Source organism: Mastigoproctus giganteus, chromosome 1 (genome assembly GCF_048544385.1).
Source record: "Mastigoproctus giganteus isolate SK-2022 chromosome 1, ASM4854438v1, whole genome shotgun sequence".
NCBI lineage: Eukaryota > Metazoa > Arthropoda > Arachnida > Uropygi > Thelyphonidae > Mastigoproctus > Mastigoproctus giganteus.
In genome coordinates, this window is record NC_143575.1 from 263,831,897 (window position 1) to 263,853,108 (window position 21,212).

General features: G+C 35.8%; 1 protein-coding gene across 1 annotated transcript in view; it reads left to right on the plus strand.

Moving 5' to 3' along the window:
• Positions 1–21,212, plus strand: part of msn (serine/threonine-protein kinase msn) — a 555,676-nt gene that overhangs the window by 363,210 nt on the left and 171,254 nt on the right. The window contains 2 exon segments of the mRNA XM_090377310.1: positions 3,910–3,998; positions 19,862–20,140. Of these exon segments, the coding sequence (XP_090233436.1) occupies positions 3,910–3,998; positions 19,862–20,140 (368 nt within the window).

Here is a 21,212-nt window from a genome sequence, read left to right on the forward strand (position 1 = left end):
TTTTTTGCTAGAACAGTATTAGATGGATATTTTGGGAACCTTTCTTCCAAAATGCATGCATAATTTGAGTGCATTGAATTTTATGACTTGCATTATTTATTACTGATTTGGAAGAAAGGTTCCAGTGCCCACTTCTATAGAAAGCTAGTCTGTTTAAAGGTTTGTAAATGATTTCTGAATGATGGTAGGGTATGCATTAAAAATTCTTTTTAGGTTGTCTGTCCTGTTTGATAACTTGATGGATAAACAGTATGCTTAATTGATTGATAGACAGTTCTAATTTATATTTTTATCATATCTGTTGAAACCTCTCCTCTGTTTTTATGTTAATCTCATTTGAAAAATTAATTTTTGTATTTTTACATAGCAAACATACTGATCTAACGTATAGATATAGTCTATGTAAAAATAAATTTCCAAATTATAAAAGACCTGAATGATTTCAAGTTGTAATAAAATGAAAGCTAGACATGCTGTTAAGAAGAGGTATTTTTGATGCAATACAACTCAGGATTTTATTTACATGATCAGTGTGTACACCCTTAATTGCATGGTAGACAGCTAATTGATAATAAGTTTATTTCCATGTGAATTCCACTATGTCATTAGTGATCATTTGCAAAGAAATCATGTTTCTGGTTCCTAGTTCTGGTGTATAGAACTTTTGTCTGATACATAAAATCTTTAACAAACTTCTACAGAAAGATATCCAGAAGTGTATCCAGTGAGCATGTGGTCAAGCAATAGGACCACTACAGCCAAACCATCATTGTGGTGGGAAATGCCTATGAAGGATTTTATGCTCTCTCCTACAGAAACATGAAATAGTTCAGCATATTGAGATTGGCAGTAGCTGTCAGATTGTTTTCAGTGATGGTGCTATCATTCTTCAGGCTGCAGCAGACCTTAAGTTTAGGGCTGGTGCTTTGAAGTTTGAGGACTACATTGGGATTTTCTGTATTCCAAGTCACCTTAGCAGAGGTGTTTGGCTGGAACCATTTATCATCAGTTTGATTCAAAATGTGTATAGCAAACCACACCTTATTAAGCTTGTCTGGTTGCAACACTCACACAAATTGAACTTTGTAGCTGTGCATAATCATCTGTTGGTAAAACTGCATGGACAAAACGTTTTGGATTGTTGAGTGGCAAGAATAATCTCAGGAAGCCCTCCTGTTTTTTTTTTTTTTTTTTTGTTAGACTACATAGAAAGGATTCTCATATTTGCTCTACTAGTTTCTTGCCAACGTCCAAATAATCAGAACCTTTCCTGTATTGAACACATCTGGTTGCCTTGCATTTTGTTCACTAGTCTCTGGTGCTGTATTTTGACAGAGGATCCTTTATATAGTGAATGCAGAAATATTTCTTGATTTGAGTAACTGATTCGATATAATACAATTTTTTACTGCCAGCATTGCCATTTTAAAATTACATTGCAATGTTGGTGCCTGGAATGGAAATTGAAAGACAATTCAATTCATTAAAAAACATTTGCAGTTGCTGGATTATACCACCAAACCATTTTTATCATATGTAGTTCATCAATTAGCATGGGAAAATCATTCATATTTTATGAATTCCTAAACCTTTTGATATTGAATTGAGTCATTTTATTTTCAATTATTAGTGTTGAATTAATAATTTTTCTTTAGTATATAAGTGCTAGTTGATCATTTTAAAGTTATGATTGGAAGCAACATTCTGGTGTCAATTTTAGAGATAATGTGTGCACACACAAGAACAGTGAACATCTTTTCTATGGAAACCATAGTTTAAATTATTAAAGATCTTCATATCTTTGCACTGTAGTCATCCTGAGGCAGTGTCATAAGTTAGCCTTTAACTGTTGTCAGACATTATTGGTATCACAGAGCAACCATTTATATTGCTTTTCACTGGTTTATGATGATTCAGTGCCGTGAATGTGACTAGTGGTTGCTACTATTTGTACTGATGTTACCAATTTTGGTAGAATTTACAAAAGACCAGAATATGGACTGGTTGAACTGTACATGTTTGGAATTCATTCTCATATAAACATTCATTCGCAGTGTACAAAACACTAGTACAAAATCATGAGTACACAAAACAAATCTTTCCCATATATACATACTAGTGTAAGTACCTCTGATTCTATAGAATTTTCTTGGGTGAAAACCAAAAGTTATTACGTGATTACAAATTATCTTAAGGTGAGTGGCAGAAAAATGTGAATCCCAGTGGGGGGCTGTTGATGATCAGTGTTTGTATGGTGAATATTTCTAGTAATTAGTTAACACGTATGTATCAGCCAATTTGCTTTTTGAAATAAATATTCCACAGTAATGGTTTATGCTGACACATAAATAGCTGGTGATAATTTATTTTTTTAATAGTGTTCCTTAGAAACTGGTTCAATTAGTTAGGAGAAAGTTTGGAGTGTTTTCAAAATAGCTTAATTTTTTTGGACAGGATAGAGCTGCACAATAGGCGAACTGAGATGTATATTGGGGTTACTTACTGTCATCTAGTTTTTTGGCTGGACAGTTCAGTTTTTATCAGAAATATCTGGCTTGACACTCATCCAGTTTTTAACCTGATATGCATTTTTGATGCAAGTGTATAATGGTGCTGGTAGTGAGTATTATTATACTCACTACCAAGTGAGATTCCAGGATATGCAATAAGACTATGGTTTTTAAAAAGGTCCTTGCCAAAATTCATAAACAAAAACATGCTTATTATTTTGGTATTTTGAATAGATCATTCTGTTCTCCCTTGTATGCATAGTGTGGTGTTCAAATGAAATTTTCAAAAGAAGTACATTCTCTGGCAGCATTAGAGGGGAAAAATTTGTGAATGCAAATATATATTGTATATAATTCATCCACCTCGGTGGTGGGAAGATTTTTGAATCACAAAATTTGGCTTTCATTTATACATTTCTCCTAAAATTCCAAGAGAGAAAAAGCTAGAAAAAATTGACTCGAATGGCCATTTTTTGTATTAGCAACACTTGTATGTCCTAATATAATTAAAGATGAGAAATTTTGAAAAGAAGTAAATTATGAAGATACAGAAAAATGTGTACAGAAGAATTTCTCTAAAATAATGCATTACAAAAAGTTAGTTTTCATTTAGGTTTATAAAGAATCAAAAATAAATATTTGCATATTTATCATAAATTAATGTATTAATTGTCTTCCTTCTAATGTTAATGCAATATTTGATGTTTCCAAAGATAGCTACGAATTTTTAAAACAATACATTGTTTTAAAAACAATACAAACAGACATTAGGTTAATCTAGGAGAATTATTAATCAAAAATTTGTTTTAGGAGCTGTAAACAAGAGTGATATTTAAAAAAATAAATAATAAGTAAATATCCGAAAAGCAAATCACTGGGATTGAGCCTAAGAACAGTGAACTGAAACTGTAGGTCTTACTTAATTCTTCTTAGGCCCAATCCTAGTTATATCAACCCCAGGGGCTCACATCTTGTGAGTATAGGCTTGGCACACCCAGGGTTGCAAGGCAGTCTGCACACATATAGGCATGCTCCAATGAAACAAAGAAAAACATGTCTATGCTGTCACTCCAGTGTGTTTACATCCACAGGAAAAATTATTATGTATTCACCTGTGAAAGGATTAAAAATTTTTAGATGTAAACATTTTATGTTTTATATATATATATATATATATATATATATATATATAGAAATATGTTTTTAGGTAGAAATATTTCTATGTAGAAGCATGAAAAAAAGTAGACTGGGTTTAAAGAAATTGATGATGTAATATTTATTTACTATTGTAAATCTTTTACTGCACATATAGAGCATAGTAATCATTTTCGATAGTTTTTAGAAAAATTTTAGTATCAACACACATTAATCCCTATGGCAATTTTGCCATTGTTTTCAGAAGCAGGTTCTAGCCAAGCTCCAAACAGACCGTTACCTCCTACACCTGATGAAGAAGAAACTAATGACAGAACTCTAGTTGTGAGGAGGGTAAGAAGTTCTTTAATGCAGTTCTGAAATTAATTTATGTTGTCATTGTTAGTTTTTAGGAATTTAATATTTTAAGTTCACTGACTTTAAAATTCCATTTCCTATAATGCTTAGGCTAACAAAATGCAACCGCAAAAAAAATCTGTCTCTTTGACATCTTTGGCACTTTATTTTTCTAATAAAACTGCATATTGTTAATCACCCAAAATAAAAATCAACACGTGATTTTGTTTATTCATTTAAAGTTTTCCAGTATAAAAATGGGATTGCAGTCCCAATTAGGCTTAGGATTTGCACCTATTTACTCACATTGTAAACAAAACAAAACCAAAATACAGTATCTTTCAACCATTCATGGAATAAGTGAGGCAAGGAGGTGGGTATAGGAAGGATCAGATAAAATGATGTTGGAATGCATCACATAATCATTTGCATGGGGCATAAATTTGAGTTATTTATATATCAGAGGATTTCTGTCATGATTTTATCATAATTATCCTGTCTGAGATGGGCCACGTATCTACTACAGTTTTTTTCAGTTTTCTTCATTATTATACCAACTCCATTTTTATGTATTGTTTTACTTAAAAGCATAATTTTGAATCCTTTCACATATTCCTAATTCTGTCCATCTTGTTTCTGTAATTCATCTGTAATGCTATTAAAAAACTGTAGAGTAACCCGTCCAATTTCCAGTTCCAATGCACGAGAAGTGGATCATGTGCAGATGCCATAGACCTGCTGAGACGTATGTGTTATATAAATTGTCGGATAACCTGTAACCATTTTTGTTGATGAAGGTGGCCGCTGCTGCCGAAAGCTACTGTGTTAATGGTTTCTAGTGATTTTTAGCACTTTTAACTTTATATTTTATTGTATTTTATTCTTGTTATACACTAATTTATTTATTTATTTTATTTTATTTGAATATTTTAACATAGTCAGTATGCATATATTTTATTTTATTATAATAAAAGGCATTTTATAAATATGAGTCAGTGTTTTTTAATAGCATTACAGGTGAATTATAGAGTTCCTGACTCCAGAGGCCTCTTCAGTGAATCATCTTGTTTCTGCTAGTCCCATAGGTTCATATTTCTCATTTCTTTTATTAAATCATCTAATTTTTCTGGTACATAAAGTGTCCTGACATTCCATTTCCCTACTTTTAAAAATTGTCTAATTTTTAGCTTACTAAATCCTTATGGAAAGCTTACTACTTTCCTTTAGAATTTGAATTTTCTTCATCATTATAAAGGTCTCTGTTACTTCTGTAAGTTAGTGGTGCTTCTATCCTGTCATGTTTGGCAAGATTCTTTGCAGGGGTCCAATTCTGTTTGAATGTCTGAGTACAATATGTTAATCCATCAGCAATGTATCATACCAACTACACTCAGGATAGTAGAAAATGAAAAAGATCTGGGGTAATTGTGCAGTCAGATATGAAGTTTTCTGAGCAATGCAGACAGGCTGCCAAGAGAGCTCATGGGGTTTTGTCAGTGATATGCAGGAATTTTGCTAGCAGGCATAAGGATTATCTCATTATATAGGGCAATGGTCAGGCCACATCTTGAGTACTGCATAGAGGTTGGGAGACCTCATTTTAGGAAGGATGTGGAGCTGTTGGAATGAGTACAGAGAATGGCAATGAGATTGGTGAGGGGAACATAGGGTTGTTCTTACTGAGAAAGGCTTCAGTTCTGCAAATTGCAGCATTTGGTGACTAGGCACCTGCAAGATGATCTGATTAAGATGTTTAAGGCTCTGAATGGATTGAGCAAGCTCAGTGCTGATGGGATTCTTCTGCTTGCTCAGACCGCACACAAGAGAACACAAATTCAAATTGAGGAAGGATGGTTGCAGAATAGATGTGCCGAAGTTTGCCTTTAGGTATTGGGTGGTTAATTGTTGGAAGAAACTTCCATCTGTTATTGAGCAAGTTGTTAATTTTAATAAATTCAAAGAAGAACAAGACGAATAATTGGAGGGAATGGATAGGTGTAATGGGAGATGTCATTTTTTTTTTTCTGATGCTGTATAAGTTTGCTTTCTGACATTATTTGCCACTGCTAATTAATGCTAAATTTATTATATAACTGCTAACTACTATTGTGAAGGGCAAAGGGAAGGACTTCTGCTTCTGTAAAGATGACTACAGTGATCTCAAACAGATTTTAAAGTGGAACCAACTGATGGTGTTACCAAAGTAAATTCTAAATGGGAAGCATTCGGAGAAATAATCGTAGAAGTTGCTAATCGTTTTTATACCAACTAAGCAGTACTGTCCAAGGCTTAAATCTAAATGGATGTTAGATGAACTAATGAGACTCATGGCAGAGAAGAAGAATGCATATGAATTATCAGGTGTTACAGAAGTCTGCAGTTGATACAAACTAGTCTACAATTAAATTATGAAGGAGGTTAGGCAAGCTAAGGCAGATTATGAGAAGCCTCTGGCAAAGAATGTAAAAAGAAAAGCAGCAACTTCTTGATGTGTAAACAATAGAAGGAATGGGTTGAATCATATTGGTCAACTAGATATGAATGGATAGACAGTTAGTGATCCTACCTAGGTTGCTGACAAACTGAATGGATATTTTGCATCCACATTTCACACATGAAGTTTTTAGGGATGGAGATGCCAAATGTTGAGTCCTTTTCTGGCATGGAGCTGAATGATTTTGTAATAGCCGAGAGGAAGGTGGAAGAGAAATTGTTAAAGCGAAATGTGAAAGACACTTGGGGTGAATGGGATGTGTCCAATCATATTAAGGGAGCAGCAAACCTTTAGCCATAATTATGAGAGCATCCTTGGATTTAGGGGGGGGGGGTCCATATGGACTGGAGATACACAAATTTATCCCGTATTAGTAATGGCCGCATGGTGCAAGAAAGCCTATGGCTTATGCTGCACCAGCCAAAAAAAAAAAAAAAAAAAAAAATCCGAACAAAACAATGATAAAAAAAAATAATAATAAATAATAATAATTAATAAAAAAAAAAAGGAAATTAAACCTATCATCCTATGCGCTTCCCTGACCCGAAAGTACTATCCAGATGACCTTTGAATTTCCCCAAACTGTCGGCCTCTACCACCCATGAAGGCAACTTATTCCAGTAATTTACAACTCTCTGGCTAAAATAAAACTTCCTGCAGTCCAATCTAAACATTTTCCCCTGTAACTTGAATTTGTCCCCTAGTTCTAGCATCATTTATAATCTTGAAAATTTCGTCCTTATTCGTTTTACTGATGCCTCTCAGAGCCTTAAACACCTCAGTCAAATCTCCTCTAAGGTGTCTAGTTTCCAAACTCTGCAACCCACATATTCGAAGTCTTTCTTCATAAGGACGCCCTTTTGCCGATCTCACCAGGCGAGTTACCCGTCTTTGCACCCTTTCAAGAAGCTCAATGTCTTTCTTGGATGATCAGTGGATGACATGAGTAATTACAGACTAGTTAGTAAATAATGAATTGCTAGTTAAAGAAATAATGCTGAGAGAATTGCATAATAGGAATGCAGTTATACTGCAGCATGGATTTCTTAAGAGGTAATCTTGCCTGACTAATTTTTTCAACTTGTGAAATGTTTGCAGATCTTTCTGGAACAGGACATGATCTAGCCAAGGAATCTTTGTGCACAGTGTCAAGAAATTAGGTACCAACTCAGCATTCTGAAGGGCATCTATGAGAGTTTGAAGAGTAGGGTAGATTCCCTTGAAGGAATTGAAATCTGGGGGGTCAAACTCTGCTGCCCAACTCAATGCCAGAGGTCACTCTTGTGCATCAGTCAACACAGTGGCAGGCATCCTTCAGGGTAAAATGCGCTGATCCCACAGCAGCTGCTTATTGTCAGGGAGATGGGAAATATATTGTGCAAAAACAATAGGTGGAATAGGACCAGGGTATGTCTGCCAAGACAAAAATTGATGACATTGTAAAGTGAGATCTTTTAAGGGCACAAAGGGTGATATTGTTGTACACATTAAGAGTAGAGATTTGCTGACTTACTTATCAAATACAGGTTGAAAAAAAGTCGCGAGGTAGGGTTAAATTTGAAAGTGTCTGCGATTCTGCCCAGACACGAAAGGAGGAAGTATATGATGAGAGCCTTGTCAATCAATTCTGCCCTGGAGAGACTGTGCAAGTTCATGGGGTAGAATTTTTCTCAGTGTGATCTGTGCTCGTTAACAGGAGAGACTGCTTCTACAGGGGTAGGATACACTTAAATAGAAAGGGTGCAAGAATATTTGCTGATGCTATCGAGGCAGTGTTAGGTGGGCAGAAAACTGCTATCTTGGGGGGGGGGGGGAATCACAGACTAATAGATTAACAGTAGCCACAGCCAGAGGTGAAAGTGATTCCTGCACTGCTCCTGTTGGAATGAGCAGCAGCTTAGAAAGCGAGGTACTGAAGATTTCAAGGAACAAGTAAAATACTTGGGTTGTGTTTGGGTAACTAAGAGTAAGAACAGGTGCAGGTATACTTGCATGTACACCAATGCTAGGAGTGTAGTAAATAAATTTGATGAATTTGAGGTGCTGGGGAAGATATCAAAGGCTGATGATATTCCTTTTTCTGCTCAATCTGCAGAAAAAGGAACCACTGGGTAACAGTGATCACAGTTGGGATGTGAATGGTGTCAAACAGATAAGGAATGCAGAATTGGAATTTGGGGAGTACAATGTGTACAGAAAGGATAGACAGGAGCAGACAGTGCATTGTTGAGTCAGTTTGATGTGACATAAGCACTGGGAAAATCAAGTTGGGAATAGGAGTGTGTTATAGGCCTAATGACTCTGATGAGTACAATGAACAACTGTACAGAGAAATAGTGCTTACCAGTAAATTTGATTGTTTATAATGTGTGATTTTAACTTCCCAGATATAGACTAGAACTTGTGGGTTGGTAACTCACACACTAGCAAGACTTTTGTGGATTTTTTGGACGATTGTTTTCTACACCAGCATGTTCAAAAGGCAACTAGAGAAAGTAATACTCTTGATATGATTATCAGCAGTGATTCTTCATGTATTAAGAATCTGCAGAAAAAGGAACCACTGGGTAACAGTGATCACAGTGTACTGATGTGGGATTTATTTAAAGATGTAACTGCCATCAGGGGTAAAAATAAGGGTTTTTGCTTTCATAAAGGTGGCTACAGTGGTGTCAGATTCTTAAAATTCTATACAGTGGGACCAACTGATGATGATACCAACAGCAAATTCTAAATGAATTCAAGGAATTAATCTTGGATGCTACTAGGCTTTTCATACCAACTGAGAAATACTGTTGAACTTTTTAGGCCTAAATGGATGTTTGATGAACTAATGAAGCTCCTGGCAGAAAAGAAAAATGCATTGGACACACATAAATTGTCAGGAGAGAGATGCCTATGGTGATATTAGATAGTCAGTTTGTATTCAACAAAGGATGTTAGGCAAGCAAAGGCAGATCACGAGAAATTTTAGTAAAGATGCAAAGAAAAACCATAAAGACTTCTTTACTTATGCAAACTCTAGAAGGACGGGGATGAATCGGATTAGTCGACTTGACGATTCGATTGTTGATGAACCTGCTGAGGTAGCTGACAAACTGAATGAGTATTTTGCATCTACATTAACACATTAGGAAGTCTGTAGGGAAGTGGAGGCCAGAAGCTTATCAAACTCTGGCAGGGAGCTAAATGATTTTGTAATAACTGAGAAAAGTGGAGTACAAATTGTTGAAATTTAACATAAGAAAGGCACTTTGGGTGGATGGAATCTATCCAGTTATATTACAGGAAGCAGCAAAGGAAGTAAGTAAACCCTTAGCCCTAATTATGAAAGCTTCCTTGGAATCATGGGCACTCCCATGGACTGGAGATGTACAAAATGTGTCCCCAGTACACAAAGGGGGATCAAAGGGTGACACGAGTAACTACAGACCTGTTAGTTTAATTTCTATTGCAGGGTAAATAATGGAGTCACTGGTTAAAGAGGTGATACAGGATCACCTAGACAAGACTGCAGTAATATTTCAGACACAGCATGGGTTTGTTAAGAGGAAGTCTTGTCTGACCAATTTGTTTCGATACTGTGATGTGGTCACAAAGGAACTGGATGAAAAAATAAATTTGATATCATATATAGTAGACTCTCGATTTTCTGGGACAGATTGTGAAAAAAAATCCCAGTTAATCCAAAAATACAGAAGTCCCCAACGTATGTAAGAGATACATTCCAGGACTTCTTACGTAAGTTGAGTTTTACGTAACTCGGGAAGAACTAATAACATATTGCTACTATATTATCATTGACAAATCTGAATTTTTGCATGATACTTAATGTTTAACCATTTTCATACATCCTTATTATTTTAATTTTCTGATCCAAATCGATTGCTTTCCTTTTGTTGGTAGATTTACTAGTACTGCTGTCACTTATTCTCTTAGTTGGCACCATGATAATGGTCAAAATGATATTTTCTTTACAGAAAATATCATTTTGACCGAAAACTCATTATTATCATCCCACACGAGCTCACATTTTACTAAAGCACATTTCTGGAAGTTACTGTCATAAAACAAAATCAATATGCACTTTCCGTGTTATTGGGCTTTTCTTTTAGTGCATCTAATTATAAACAGATAGTATACTCAATCTTATTGCATTTGTGATAATAACAATAGTTGGAATTCTGTGGGTTTTTACGTTATTATTGTGAAATATGTGTCCCCTTCACTGAAATCTTCAGCCCTATAAAAAAAAAAATAATAAATTTTAAGAATCTTTTCTTCTTTCCTATCTTTTTGCTTACTCCGTATCTCACTTGTGCAATTTGTGTGTGGCGTGATCGTCTTTATTGATTGCTGATTTTTATGCTTGTTTTAAATTTTACAATCCTAAATTTAAAAAAAAAAAAAAATTGAGTGAAAAAAAAAATTTAGACAAGTCCAAAGTTATGTAAATCGGGGACTTACTGTATCAAAAAATGTTCAGCAACCTGCATAAAAAATATGGTGATATAAAAAACAGAAAAACTTACCACACTACTCCCGTGTCCAATACAATGCTTCCCTTTATTTTTTACAATGTTTATTTTAAATCTAATAGCTTCTGTTTATTTTTTACTATGTTGCATATGATTTGGTCACGAACATTACAGTAGTTCATTAAAGATTTAACGGATGCACCATTTTAAAACTTGAATAATTCAAAGTTTTCGTTTAATTGAAAGCTATCAATGTTCCATTAAGGTACTCTGCTATACCTTAATGGTACAGTATAGTCTGCCAGGATTAAGTGCTGGTGCTACTGCATGTGAGTAGTGGTAATCATATTAATATATCATATAGGGTAGTGGAGAATGAAAAAGACCTGTGAAGTAATTGTGTAGTCCAACTTGAAGTTCTCTGAGCAGTACAGACAGGCTGCCATGACAACTGAAGTTTCGATAATGATATACAAGACTTGCCAGCAGGGATAAGGAGGTGATTATCCCATTGCATAAAGCCATATATGCTGAGTACTGTATACAGGTCTCGAGGCCTCATTTTAGGAAGTATGTGATCTGTTTGAATGGGTGCAGAGAAAAGCAGCAAGATTAGTGAGGGAACAAAAGGGTACTGATGAACTTGAGAAAAGTTTCAGTCCTGCAGATTCCCGCATTTGGAGACTAGGCACCTGCAAGGACATCTAATTGAGGTATTTAAGGCTTTGAATGGATTAAGATCAATGCCAATCGAATTCTTTCTCTTGCTCAGATTATATATGAGGAGGCAAAAATTGGAATTGAGGTAGAATGGTTGCAAGATGTGTGGAAATTTGCCTTTAGCAATGGTAGTTCATTGTTGTACCAGACTTCTAGCAGGTGTTTTAGAAGTGTGTGGCTTGAATAAATTCAAGCAACAACTAGACAAGTCTATTAGAGGGGATGGATGGACAGATGATATGGTTGTTTTTTTTTTTTCTGCCCCTACTGTATATGCTTGTTCTTTCTTGCATTGTTTGCTACTAGTAATACTAATGTTGATACAATATTTGTCTCTGAGTTGACATAGTCCTAAGCCATTAGGTCTAATACTCAATCTTCAGTGGGAGAATGTTTCCTGAACAAAACTAAATACAGTAATTTGTAAGACTTCTTTTTTATTTCAAAAACTATGCTGTAATAATTCCCCCCCCCATCTCAATCATATAGTATTGTTCTGCATAGGGTATGTGTAGCCCAGTTCTAGGGGTTAATGGTACAAATAATGGTGGTTATATATTTAACTGCAAGTTTTACTTCAATATATCCATACTCTGCTTGTTTGTTCAGTTTGACAAAATACATTATTTGCAGTTCAACATACTTTTAGTAATAAGCTTAAAAATTGCTTCCCTGGCTGTTCTTAGAATTTAATTTATAGCAGATTTTTCTTTTCAGATGTTGCTGTACAGTTTATAAAAATATTTGTAACTTGTGTTTTTTATATAAATAAATATATATATATAACTGTAATTTTATGTTTCAATAAAAAGAAATTAAAGTATGCCAGTAGCGTGGCAAACCAGTAGAGTGAACAAGAATTTAACATGCAAAATTTAGAATAAAGTACTGTTGGGCAAACATTATTAAATAATTTTGAAAATAGTCCAAATTAAAGGAAAATTTAACCCTCCCCCCCCCGCTAAGCACCAGTTTCTGAATTGCGTGAAATATCACTATATGTAAATGTAACCAGCCAACAATACAGAAATAAGTAAAATTAGAGAAAAAATAATAAATAAAAAGTAGAACATACCATAATATTAAATAGAAAAGACTGACCATTATGCCCCAACTCTTCAGGGAACCACTACATGCAACAGCAGTGTGATCCTAGTATCACTCTTTCGCAGCATGGATTTGTAGTGGTTCCCTGACCATTATGGCCTCGTGGTCCACTGACAAGATGGAGCATTATGGTCAGCCTTTTCTTTTCTATTCAATTCGATATTATGGTATGTTCTACTTTTTATACAGAAATAAGTAAAAATAAATACTATTTTTACTTATTACTGTATTGTTGGCTGGTTACATATACTGTCTGCTCTACTATCCTTATTTTTTATTTTCACTTAATTTTGCACTTATTTCTGCTGTCTAATATTTGATTCATTTGGATTTAATTAAATTATATATATCCCATTCAGTCTTCAGTAGGAATAGAAAGATCCTATTTTCAAAAGCAATCATGGTAAAACATGAATTTTATTTGAATAAATGAAATGTCCTATTTCATTTTTTCCCTATGTAATATGTTTTGTGAGAGTAAGCTATTTTTCTGACCAAAATGAAATTGTATCTTTAATATTTTCAGCATCTACTTTTTGAACATGTGCTCTCTCTTGAAACTGCAGAGTGTGAGAGAGAGAGAGAGAGAGAGAGAGAGAGAGAGAGAGAGAGAGAGCATGATCCTGTGACAAGAGATCAAATCTTAGCTCCATCATGAACTCATGAATCTACCATGAATTTTTTATATTAATTCTACTCCTGGAAATACAACATTTAATACATAAAGATTTTGTGCAGGTTGCAAGAAAGTAGCAGGGGGATTAAATATATCTGATCCAATTTTCTTCATTTTTTTGAATTAAATGAAATAATTTATGGGCATTTTCAAAATATCTGACATCGAGGTTTTTTTTAAATTTTATATGCCAGTAATTATCATTTTTGCATCATAGCATTACATCTAATGTAGATTTATCTCCAATGAAAAGTACAATCAAAATCACAGGTCGTTTTATGATATCTGCTTAATTTGATGCTTTTGAAGCATAAAATTTGTTATTACATATTTATTCCAGTCATGTTTTTTTTTTTTTTTTTAACATTATGGAAACCTATACTATTTTATTACAATAAATGGAGGGTGGGAGGCAAGGTGAAAACTTGATGTTCACTTTGAATTTCTGTAAAGGAAATTCAGGATTTAGGAAACAAGTTTGGAAGTGGTAAGAAAATGTTCAGTTAAGAGTTCAGTGGCAGGTGAATAATGGATAGAAGTTGGCTAATTTGCTACTTGAATGGTTCATAAGAATGGAGACATTACAGATTCTATGAAAAATAATAACCATGGAAATATCTGTAGAAGAAGGTATACGGTTTGTGTGATAAGTGGCGTGAGAGAGACAGACAGACACACAGAGAGAGAGAGAGGGAGAGCACATTGATTAACCTAATTGGATTCTTTTGAACACAATCAAGGATTTCTATATTTTGGAGGAGGAGGACTCTATTCTTCTATGTAGAAACAATATTCTATTCAGAGCAGCATTAGTAGAGGCATACAGTGCAAGAAAGCAAGCTTATGCAGCATCAGCCAAAAAAAAAAAAAAAAAAAAACTGCTCCCATTTCACCCCTACCTTCATTCCAGAAATACCTGTCCAGCTCAGCCTTAAATTTATTTAGGCTATCAACTTCCACCAATCAACTAGCCGCTGGCTAAAGGCAAACTTCCACACACCTATCCCACAGCCGTGTTTCCTCAATTTGAATTTATGCCCTCTCAGGTGATTATTCTGAGCAAGAGGAAGAATTCCATCAACATTGAGCATGCTCAAACCATTCAAGGCTTTATACACCTCAATCAGATCACCTCGCAGGTGCCTAGTCTCCAGACACTGTAATCTGCAAAACTTAAGCCTTTCTTTGTAAGAGCAACCCATCGTTCCATTCACTAATCTTCTTTGTAAGAGCAACCCATCATTCCATTCACTAATCTTGTTGCCCTTCTCTGTACTTGTTCCAACAGCTCTACATCCTTCTTAAAACGAGGCCTCCAGACCTGTATACAGTACTTAAGGTGTGGCCTGACCATTGCCTTATACAAGGGGATAATCACTTCCTTATCACTGCTAGAAAAATTACTGTATATCATTGACAAGACACCTCTTGCATGAGCTACTCTTGCAGACCATCTGCACTGCTCAGAAAACTTCATATCTGACTGCATAATTATCTCCAGGTAGTAGTAGTAGTAGTGGCACTTGATGCAAGAAAGCAAGTGTAGGAGCTCATGCAGCATCAGCCAAAAAAAAAAAAATCACACCATTCCCTCCAAATGCCTGTCCAGTTCCTCCTTAAATTTATTTAATCTATCAACTTCCACAACGACAGATGGAAGTTTGTTCCAGCAATTAACCACCCGCTGGCTAAAGGCAAATTTCCGCACATCTATTCTACATCTATCCTTTCTTAATTTGAACTTATGTCCCCGTAGGTTCGTATTCTGAACAAGTGGGAGGATCCCATCAGAATTCAGCGTGCTCAACCCATTCAAGGCCTTATAGACCTCAATCAGATCACCGCGCAGGTGCCTAGTCTCCAGCCACTGCAATTTGCAGAACTTAAGCCTCTCTTGGTAAGAGGATCCCTTCATTCCCCTCACCAATCGTGTTGCTCTTCTCTGTACACGCTCAAGCAAATCTACATCCTTCCTAAAATGAGGCCTCCAGACCTGTACGCAGTACTCAAGGCGTGGCCTGACCATTGCCTTATACAGAGGGACAATCACCTCCTTTTCCCTGCTAGCAAAATTCCTATATATCATTGACAAAACCCCATGACCTGCCCTAGCAGCCTGTCTACATTGCTCAGAAAACTTCATATCTGACTGCACAATTACTCCCAGGTCTTTTTCATTTTCTACCACCTTAAGTGTAGTACCACACAGTTGGTACGTTTCTCTGGGGTTACTTCTACCCATATGCAGTGCAGTACTTTGCATTTGTCAAGGTTAAACTTCAGTTGCCACTTCTTAGCCCATCTGCCCAAATTATCTAGATCCTGTTGCAGTAGCACACTGCCATTACTGTCATTAACAACCCTGCCAACCTTCGTGTCATCTGCAAACTTCGACATTAAGCCTGATATACCTTCATCAATATCATTGATAAATATACAAAACAACAGTGGACCCAACACCGAACCCTGTGGGACTCCACTAATAACATTAGTCCACGAAGAGCAGCACCCATTGATTACCACCCTCTGTCTTCTCCCACTTAACCATCCTTTTATCCATTGTAGCAACTTACCCTTAATACCATTCTGCTCCAATTTGTACAGTAGTCTTCCATGCGCAACAGTGTCAAAAGCTTTCCTGAAATCCAAGTATATGATATCAAAATTATTTTTTGCATCCAGTTCCTTTGTGACCACATCATAATAACCAATCAAATTTGTCAGACAAGACTTTCCTTGTCTGACAAACCCATGCTGTGTCTGAATTATTGCTGCAGTCTTGTCTAGATGATCCTGCAATGCATCTTTGACCAGTGACTCCATTATTTTACCCGGAACAGAAGTTAAACTAACTGGTCTGTAATTATTCGTGTCACCCTTCGAACCTCCTTTGTGAATTGGGGATACATTTGCACATCTCCAGTCCGTGGGAACCTCCCCTGAATCCAAGGATGCTCTCATAATTATGGCTAAGGGTTTGCTTAGTTGCTTTGCCGCCTCCTTTAATATAACTGGATAGATCCCATCCGCCCCAGGTGCCTTTCTTATGTTTAACTTCAACAATTTCTCCTCCACTTTGCTCTCAGTTATTACAAAATCATTAAGCACACTGCTACAATTTGATAACCTTCTTCCATTTTCAAACTGTAATGATTCCTCACGTGTGAATGTAGATGCAAAATACTCATTGTTTGTTTGCTATCTGAGCAGGATCATCAACAGTCGAACCATCGATGTCAAGTGGACCAATCATATTCAGCCCCTTCCTTTTAGAGTTTATATAAGTAAAGAAATCCTTGCTGTTTTTCTTAGCATCTTTTGCCAAAGATTTCTCGTAATCCGCCTTTGCCTGCCGAACCTCCTTTGTGACCTGATTACAGACTAGCTTATATCTGCTACAGCCTTCTGCGTCGCCTGATAATTTATAAGCATCCCATGCATTTTTCTTCTCTGTCACGAGTCTCATTAGTTCATTTGATAACCATTTAGGCCTAAACCTTGAACAATATTTCTTCATCGGTATGAAAAGTCTAGTAGCTTCCACGATTAATTCCTTGAATGCTTCCCACTTAGAATTTACTGTTTGTAACATCGTCAGTCGATCCCACTGTACAGAATTTAAAAACTGTCTGAGACCACTGTACTCCCCTTTATGGAAGCAAAAACCCTTTCCTTTACCCCTGACGGTAGTTACCTCTTTGAGTAAATCCCACTTCAGCACACTGTGATCACTGCCACCTAGTGGTTCCTTTATCTGCAAATTCTTAATACACAAATGATCACTCCTGATAACCAGATCAAGAGTATTACTTTCTCTGGTTGCCTCTCGAACATGCTGCTGCAGAAAACAATCATCCAATAAATCCACAAAAGTCTGACTAGTGTGTGAGTGGACCAACCCACAAGTTCCAGTCAATATCTGGGAAGTTAAAATCCCCCATTATAAGACATTCTGATTTACTGGCCCACTCTATTTCTCTGTACAATTGTTCATTGTACTCATTCGAGTCATTAGGCCTATAACACACTCCTACTCTTATTTTTGCTTTTGCAGTGCTTATGTCACACCAAACTGACTCAACAGTGCACTGTCCATCTATATCAACTGGATGCACTTCTTTTGATTTTGTTTTTCTTAATTAACAGCATAACACCTCCTCCCTTTCTGTCCTGTCTATCCTTTCTGTACACATTGTACTCCCCAAATTCCAGTTCTGCATTCCTTATATCTTTGTGACACCACGTCTCTGCTATCCCAACAATATCCGCCTTTGATGTCTTGACCAACACTTCAAATTCATCAAATTTATTTACTATACTTCTAGCATTGGTATACATGCAAGCATACATGCTCCTATGCCTATTCCTTGTTACCCTAACACATCCCATATACCCAACTATTCCAGGATGACTGCCATCTGTCCCTGAAACCCCCAACACCCCTCGCTCCAGGTCGCTTCTTATTCTAATAGAAGTTGTGCAAGAATCACCTTCACCTCTGCCTGCGGTTACTGTTAAACTATTAGTCTTTGTATCCCCCCAAGCTAGCAGTTTTCCGACCCACCTAACACTGCCTCGATAGCATCAGCAAATATTCTTGCACCCTTTCTATTTAAGTGTATCCCATCCCTGTAGAAGCAATCTCTCCTGTTAACAAGTACAGTCCAGGCTGAAAAAAATTCTACCCCTTGAGCCTTGCACAATCTTTCCAGGGCCGAATTGATCGACAAGGCTCTCATCATATACTCCCTCCTATCGTGTCTGGGCAGAATTGCAGACACTTTCAAATTCAACCCTAATTCTCGGCTTTTTTTCAACAGTGACCTGTACTTGTTGAGTAATTCTGCCGGTCTCCTACTCTTAATATCATTAGTGCCAACGTGTACAACTATATCACCTTTTGTGCCCTTGAAAGATGATATCCGCTCTACAACGTCATCAACCTTTGCCCCTGGCAGACATACCCTGGTCCTGTTCCACCTATCCTTTTTACATAGGTCCTTTTCATTCTCTACCACTATCAGTGTAGTACCACAGAGTTGATACATTACTCTGGGATTTGAAAGTCTCTGCAATTCTGCCCAGACATGATAGGAAGGAGTATATGATCAGAGCCTTGTTGATCATTTTGGCCCTGGAGAGATTGTGCAAGGCTCAAGGGGTAGATTCTTTGTGCCAAGACATGGTTGAGTACTAGAAGGATTGAATGATTAAACTGTTATCCTCATTTCTCAACTGAAGAATGTTCTGGAGATGATCATTTAAGATGATGAGTATTCAGGAAGCTTTGACCATTTGTGTATTGTATAATTTGTATGCCTGTGGCAATTTGTATAAATAATTCCTGTTGTGTAATGGAAAGTGAGACTATTTTAAGCAATTGTTATTCTATTATTGGAAAGTGAGGCTTAAATGGCAGGATGCAGATGCATGCAGACCTTCTTTTAAGTATGACATGTGCAGTAATAGCCAGCAAAACCCCTCATTCAAGTGACATCAGCATAAATATGGCCACAATTATTGAAACATGGACATATGTTAGGATGCAAAGTATCATCATCTTTGCCTTTTGCAGTCCCCAGATTGGATATATTGAAAGATGCTACTGCTCATTGAAATAAGTCAGGATTACAGAAACAGAAAAAATGTGTGCTCTTACCCTTTGACCTCACACACACACACACACACACACACACACACACACACACACACACACACACACACACACACACACCTCTATAGACTTAGCAGTGCTTCAAGCAGATGACTGAGAGGGTTTGGGCTACCCACTACATAGTCTAGCCTTCCTTTTGTTCTACCACTTTGTGCCACTAAAAAAAAAAAAATGTTAAGAAAGAAATTTGCAGCTGAGGGGATAAAAGCAGTACATTTTTTAATTTGTAACTGCATTAGTGTGCATGCAAAACTTTAAGCATGTTTTGTTTTGTTTTTTTTATGTTTGCAAAAAAATAAGTTCATTTTATAGTGATTCTAATTTATTTGGGTTAATATTATTTCACTGTTTACAAATTTATTTCTTATCTTTGAGTGTAAACTCTCAAATATTGAGTCATCATTTTTTTAAGTTATTATGTAATTAAAAATTCTCTGATCATTCATTTAAAGGTATGCATGCATATATTTATACTTGAGTTCTCGTAGTAAGTTTACATGTGCTTAAAGACAGCATTCTTTTGTCCTTTGTTGGACAAATGCCTTTTTTTGTCTTTCGTTAATGGATCATTATGCCAAAAGCTATCTGTTGTAAGGTTAATTTTTTTTTTTTTTTTCATGCATGCATATTTATTTATTTTTGGGTTCTTGCCAGTGAAAGAGTAAAGCTGCATATTTTGAGTATTATTATGACTTAAATTTGTGATTGCAGAACCACTCCAATAAACAACAAAGTGAAAAACTGAAAAGGGAAAGTACAGATAAGGAACGAGAAAGTGGTCGGTCTCGAAAAAGTACAAATTTAGAGAAGAGTCAACCAAAACGAGAATCAGAACATGTAGAACGGAGAGATAAAAGCAAACAGAAGTCAGACAAGAAGGACAGATCTACAAAACATAAATCTCTCTCATCTTTTTATGTTTCTACACCTAATGGTCATAATTCAGGTCATCAGAAAAGGGAGCGGCATCATTCTAGGAATGACAGTCAGGTTGGTTGGAAATGGTGCCATATTCTCTCTCTTTCTCTCTCTCTCTCTCTCTCTCTCTCTCTCTCTCTCTCTCTCTCTCTCTCTCTCTCTTTAATCCTGTTTAAGTAATACTACTTTGTTTTACTTTAATTTTGTTTTAATATTCATTATTATGTATATTTTATTTGAAATGATGAATTCTGCATGGGCTAACAACCCTTCAGTGATATTGCCCTATCTGCCTCTAACTGTTTTGCCCAGATTTCCATAATTGCTTTAACCACTAATACATTGAACTGCTCTATTCTTGGCCCCAGCTATTTGGATATTGTGCACTAAATTATTAGTCTCTTAATTGAAAATAATAGATAACATTTGTGGCATATTTCATGCTTTTGAAATCAATATAAATGACCGTTTGTTGTAATACTTTTTTCCCTGCCCTGAAAGGTATGAAAATTTTTCTTTATAGTGAGGCAGATTTCCATTGATTTTTTTTTTACTGTGCACTAAGAGACTATATTCTACTGTTTCTTTTCTTTTCTTTTTTTTTTTTATGTTGCATAGCAACATATTTTATTTCTACCTTTTTCATTATCAAAACTAATATTCATTTTCATGTGCTTTTTTTTTTATTAATTTTCATCCTTTTTCCTTCTAAGACCTTTCCTCCACTTTCTTTTGGGTGTAGTTTATTATGGGAGAATATGGAGCATGTCCAACTGAAATATTGGCTAACATTTTACTGCTGGAAGTAAAGCTAAAGTGTTTGTCTGTCTTACTGTATCTTTTTTATCTTTTTAAAACTCTGCAATATTTAATTATGAGTTATTTTTTAGGATGGTTTATAGTATATATCTCTCATAGTAAACAGTTGACTTAGCTTCACTCTTGAAAGAGACTGGTGGAGTTGTGGTTTGCAGTGCTAAAATATCATAGACTCTTTACATCAGGACTCTTGAAAGTATTTTCAAATTTTCTAGACATTCAGTATTTACCTAATGACAGTTGTATGAAATCATATACAAATATGTGAACTCTGTTGCACATTTTTGCTCTTTTCAATGATACTTTCTGAATTTTATTATAGAAA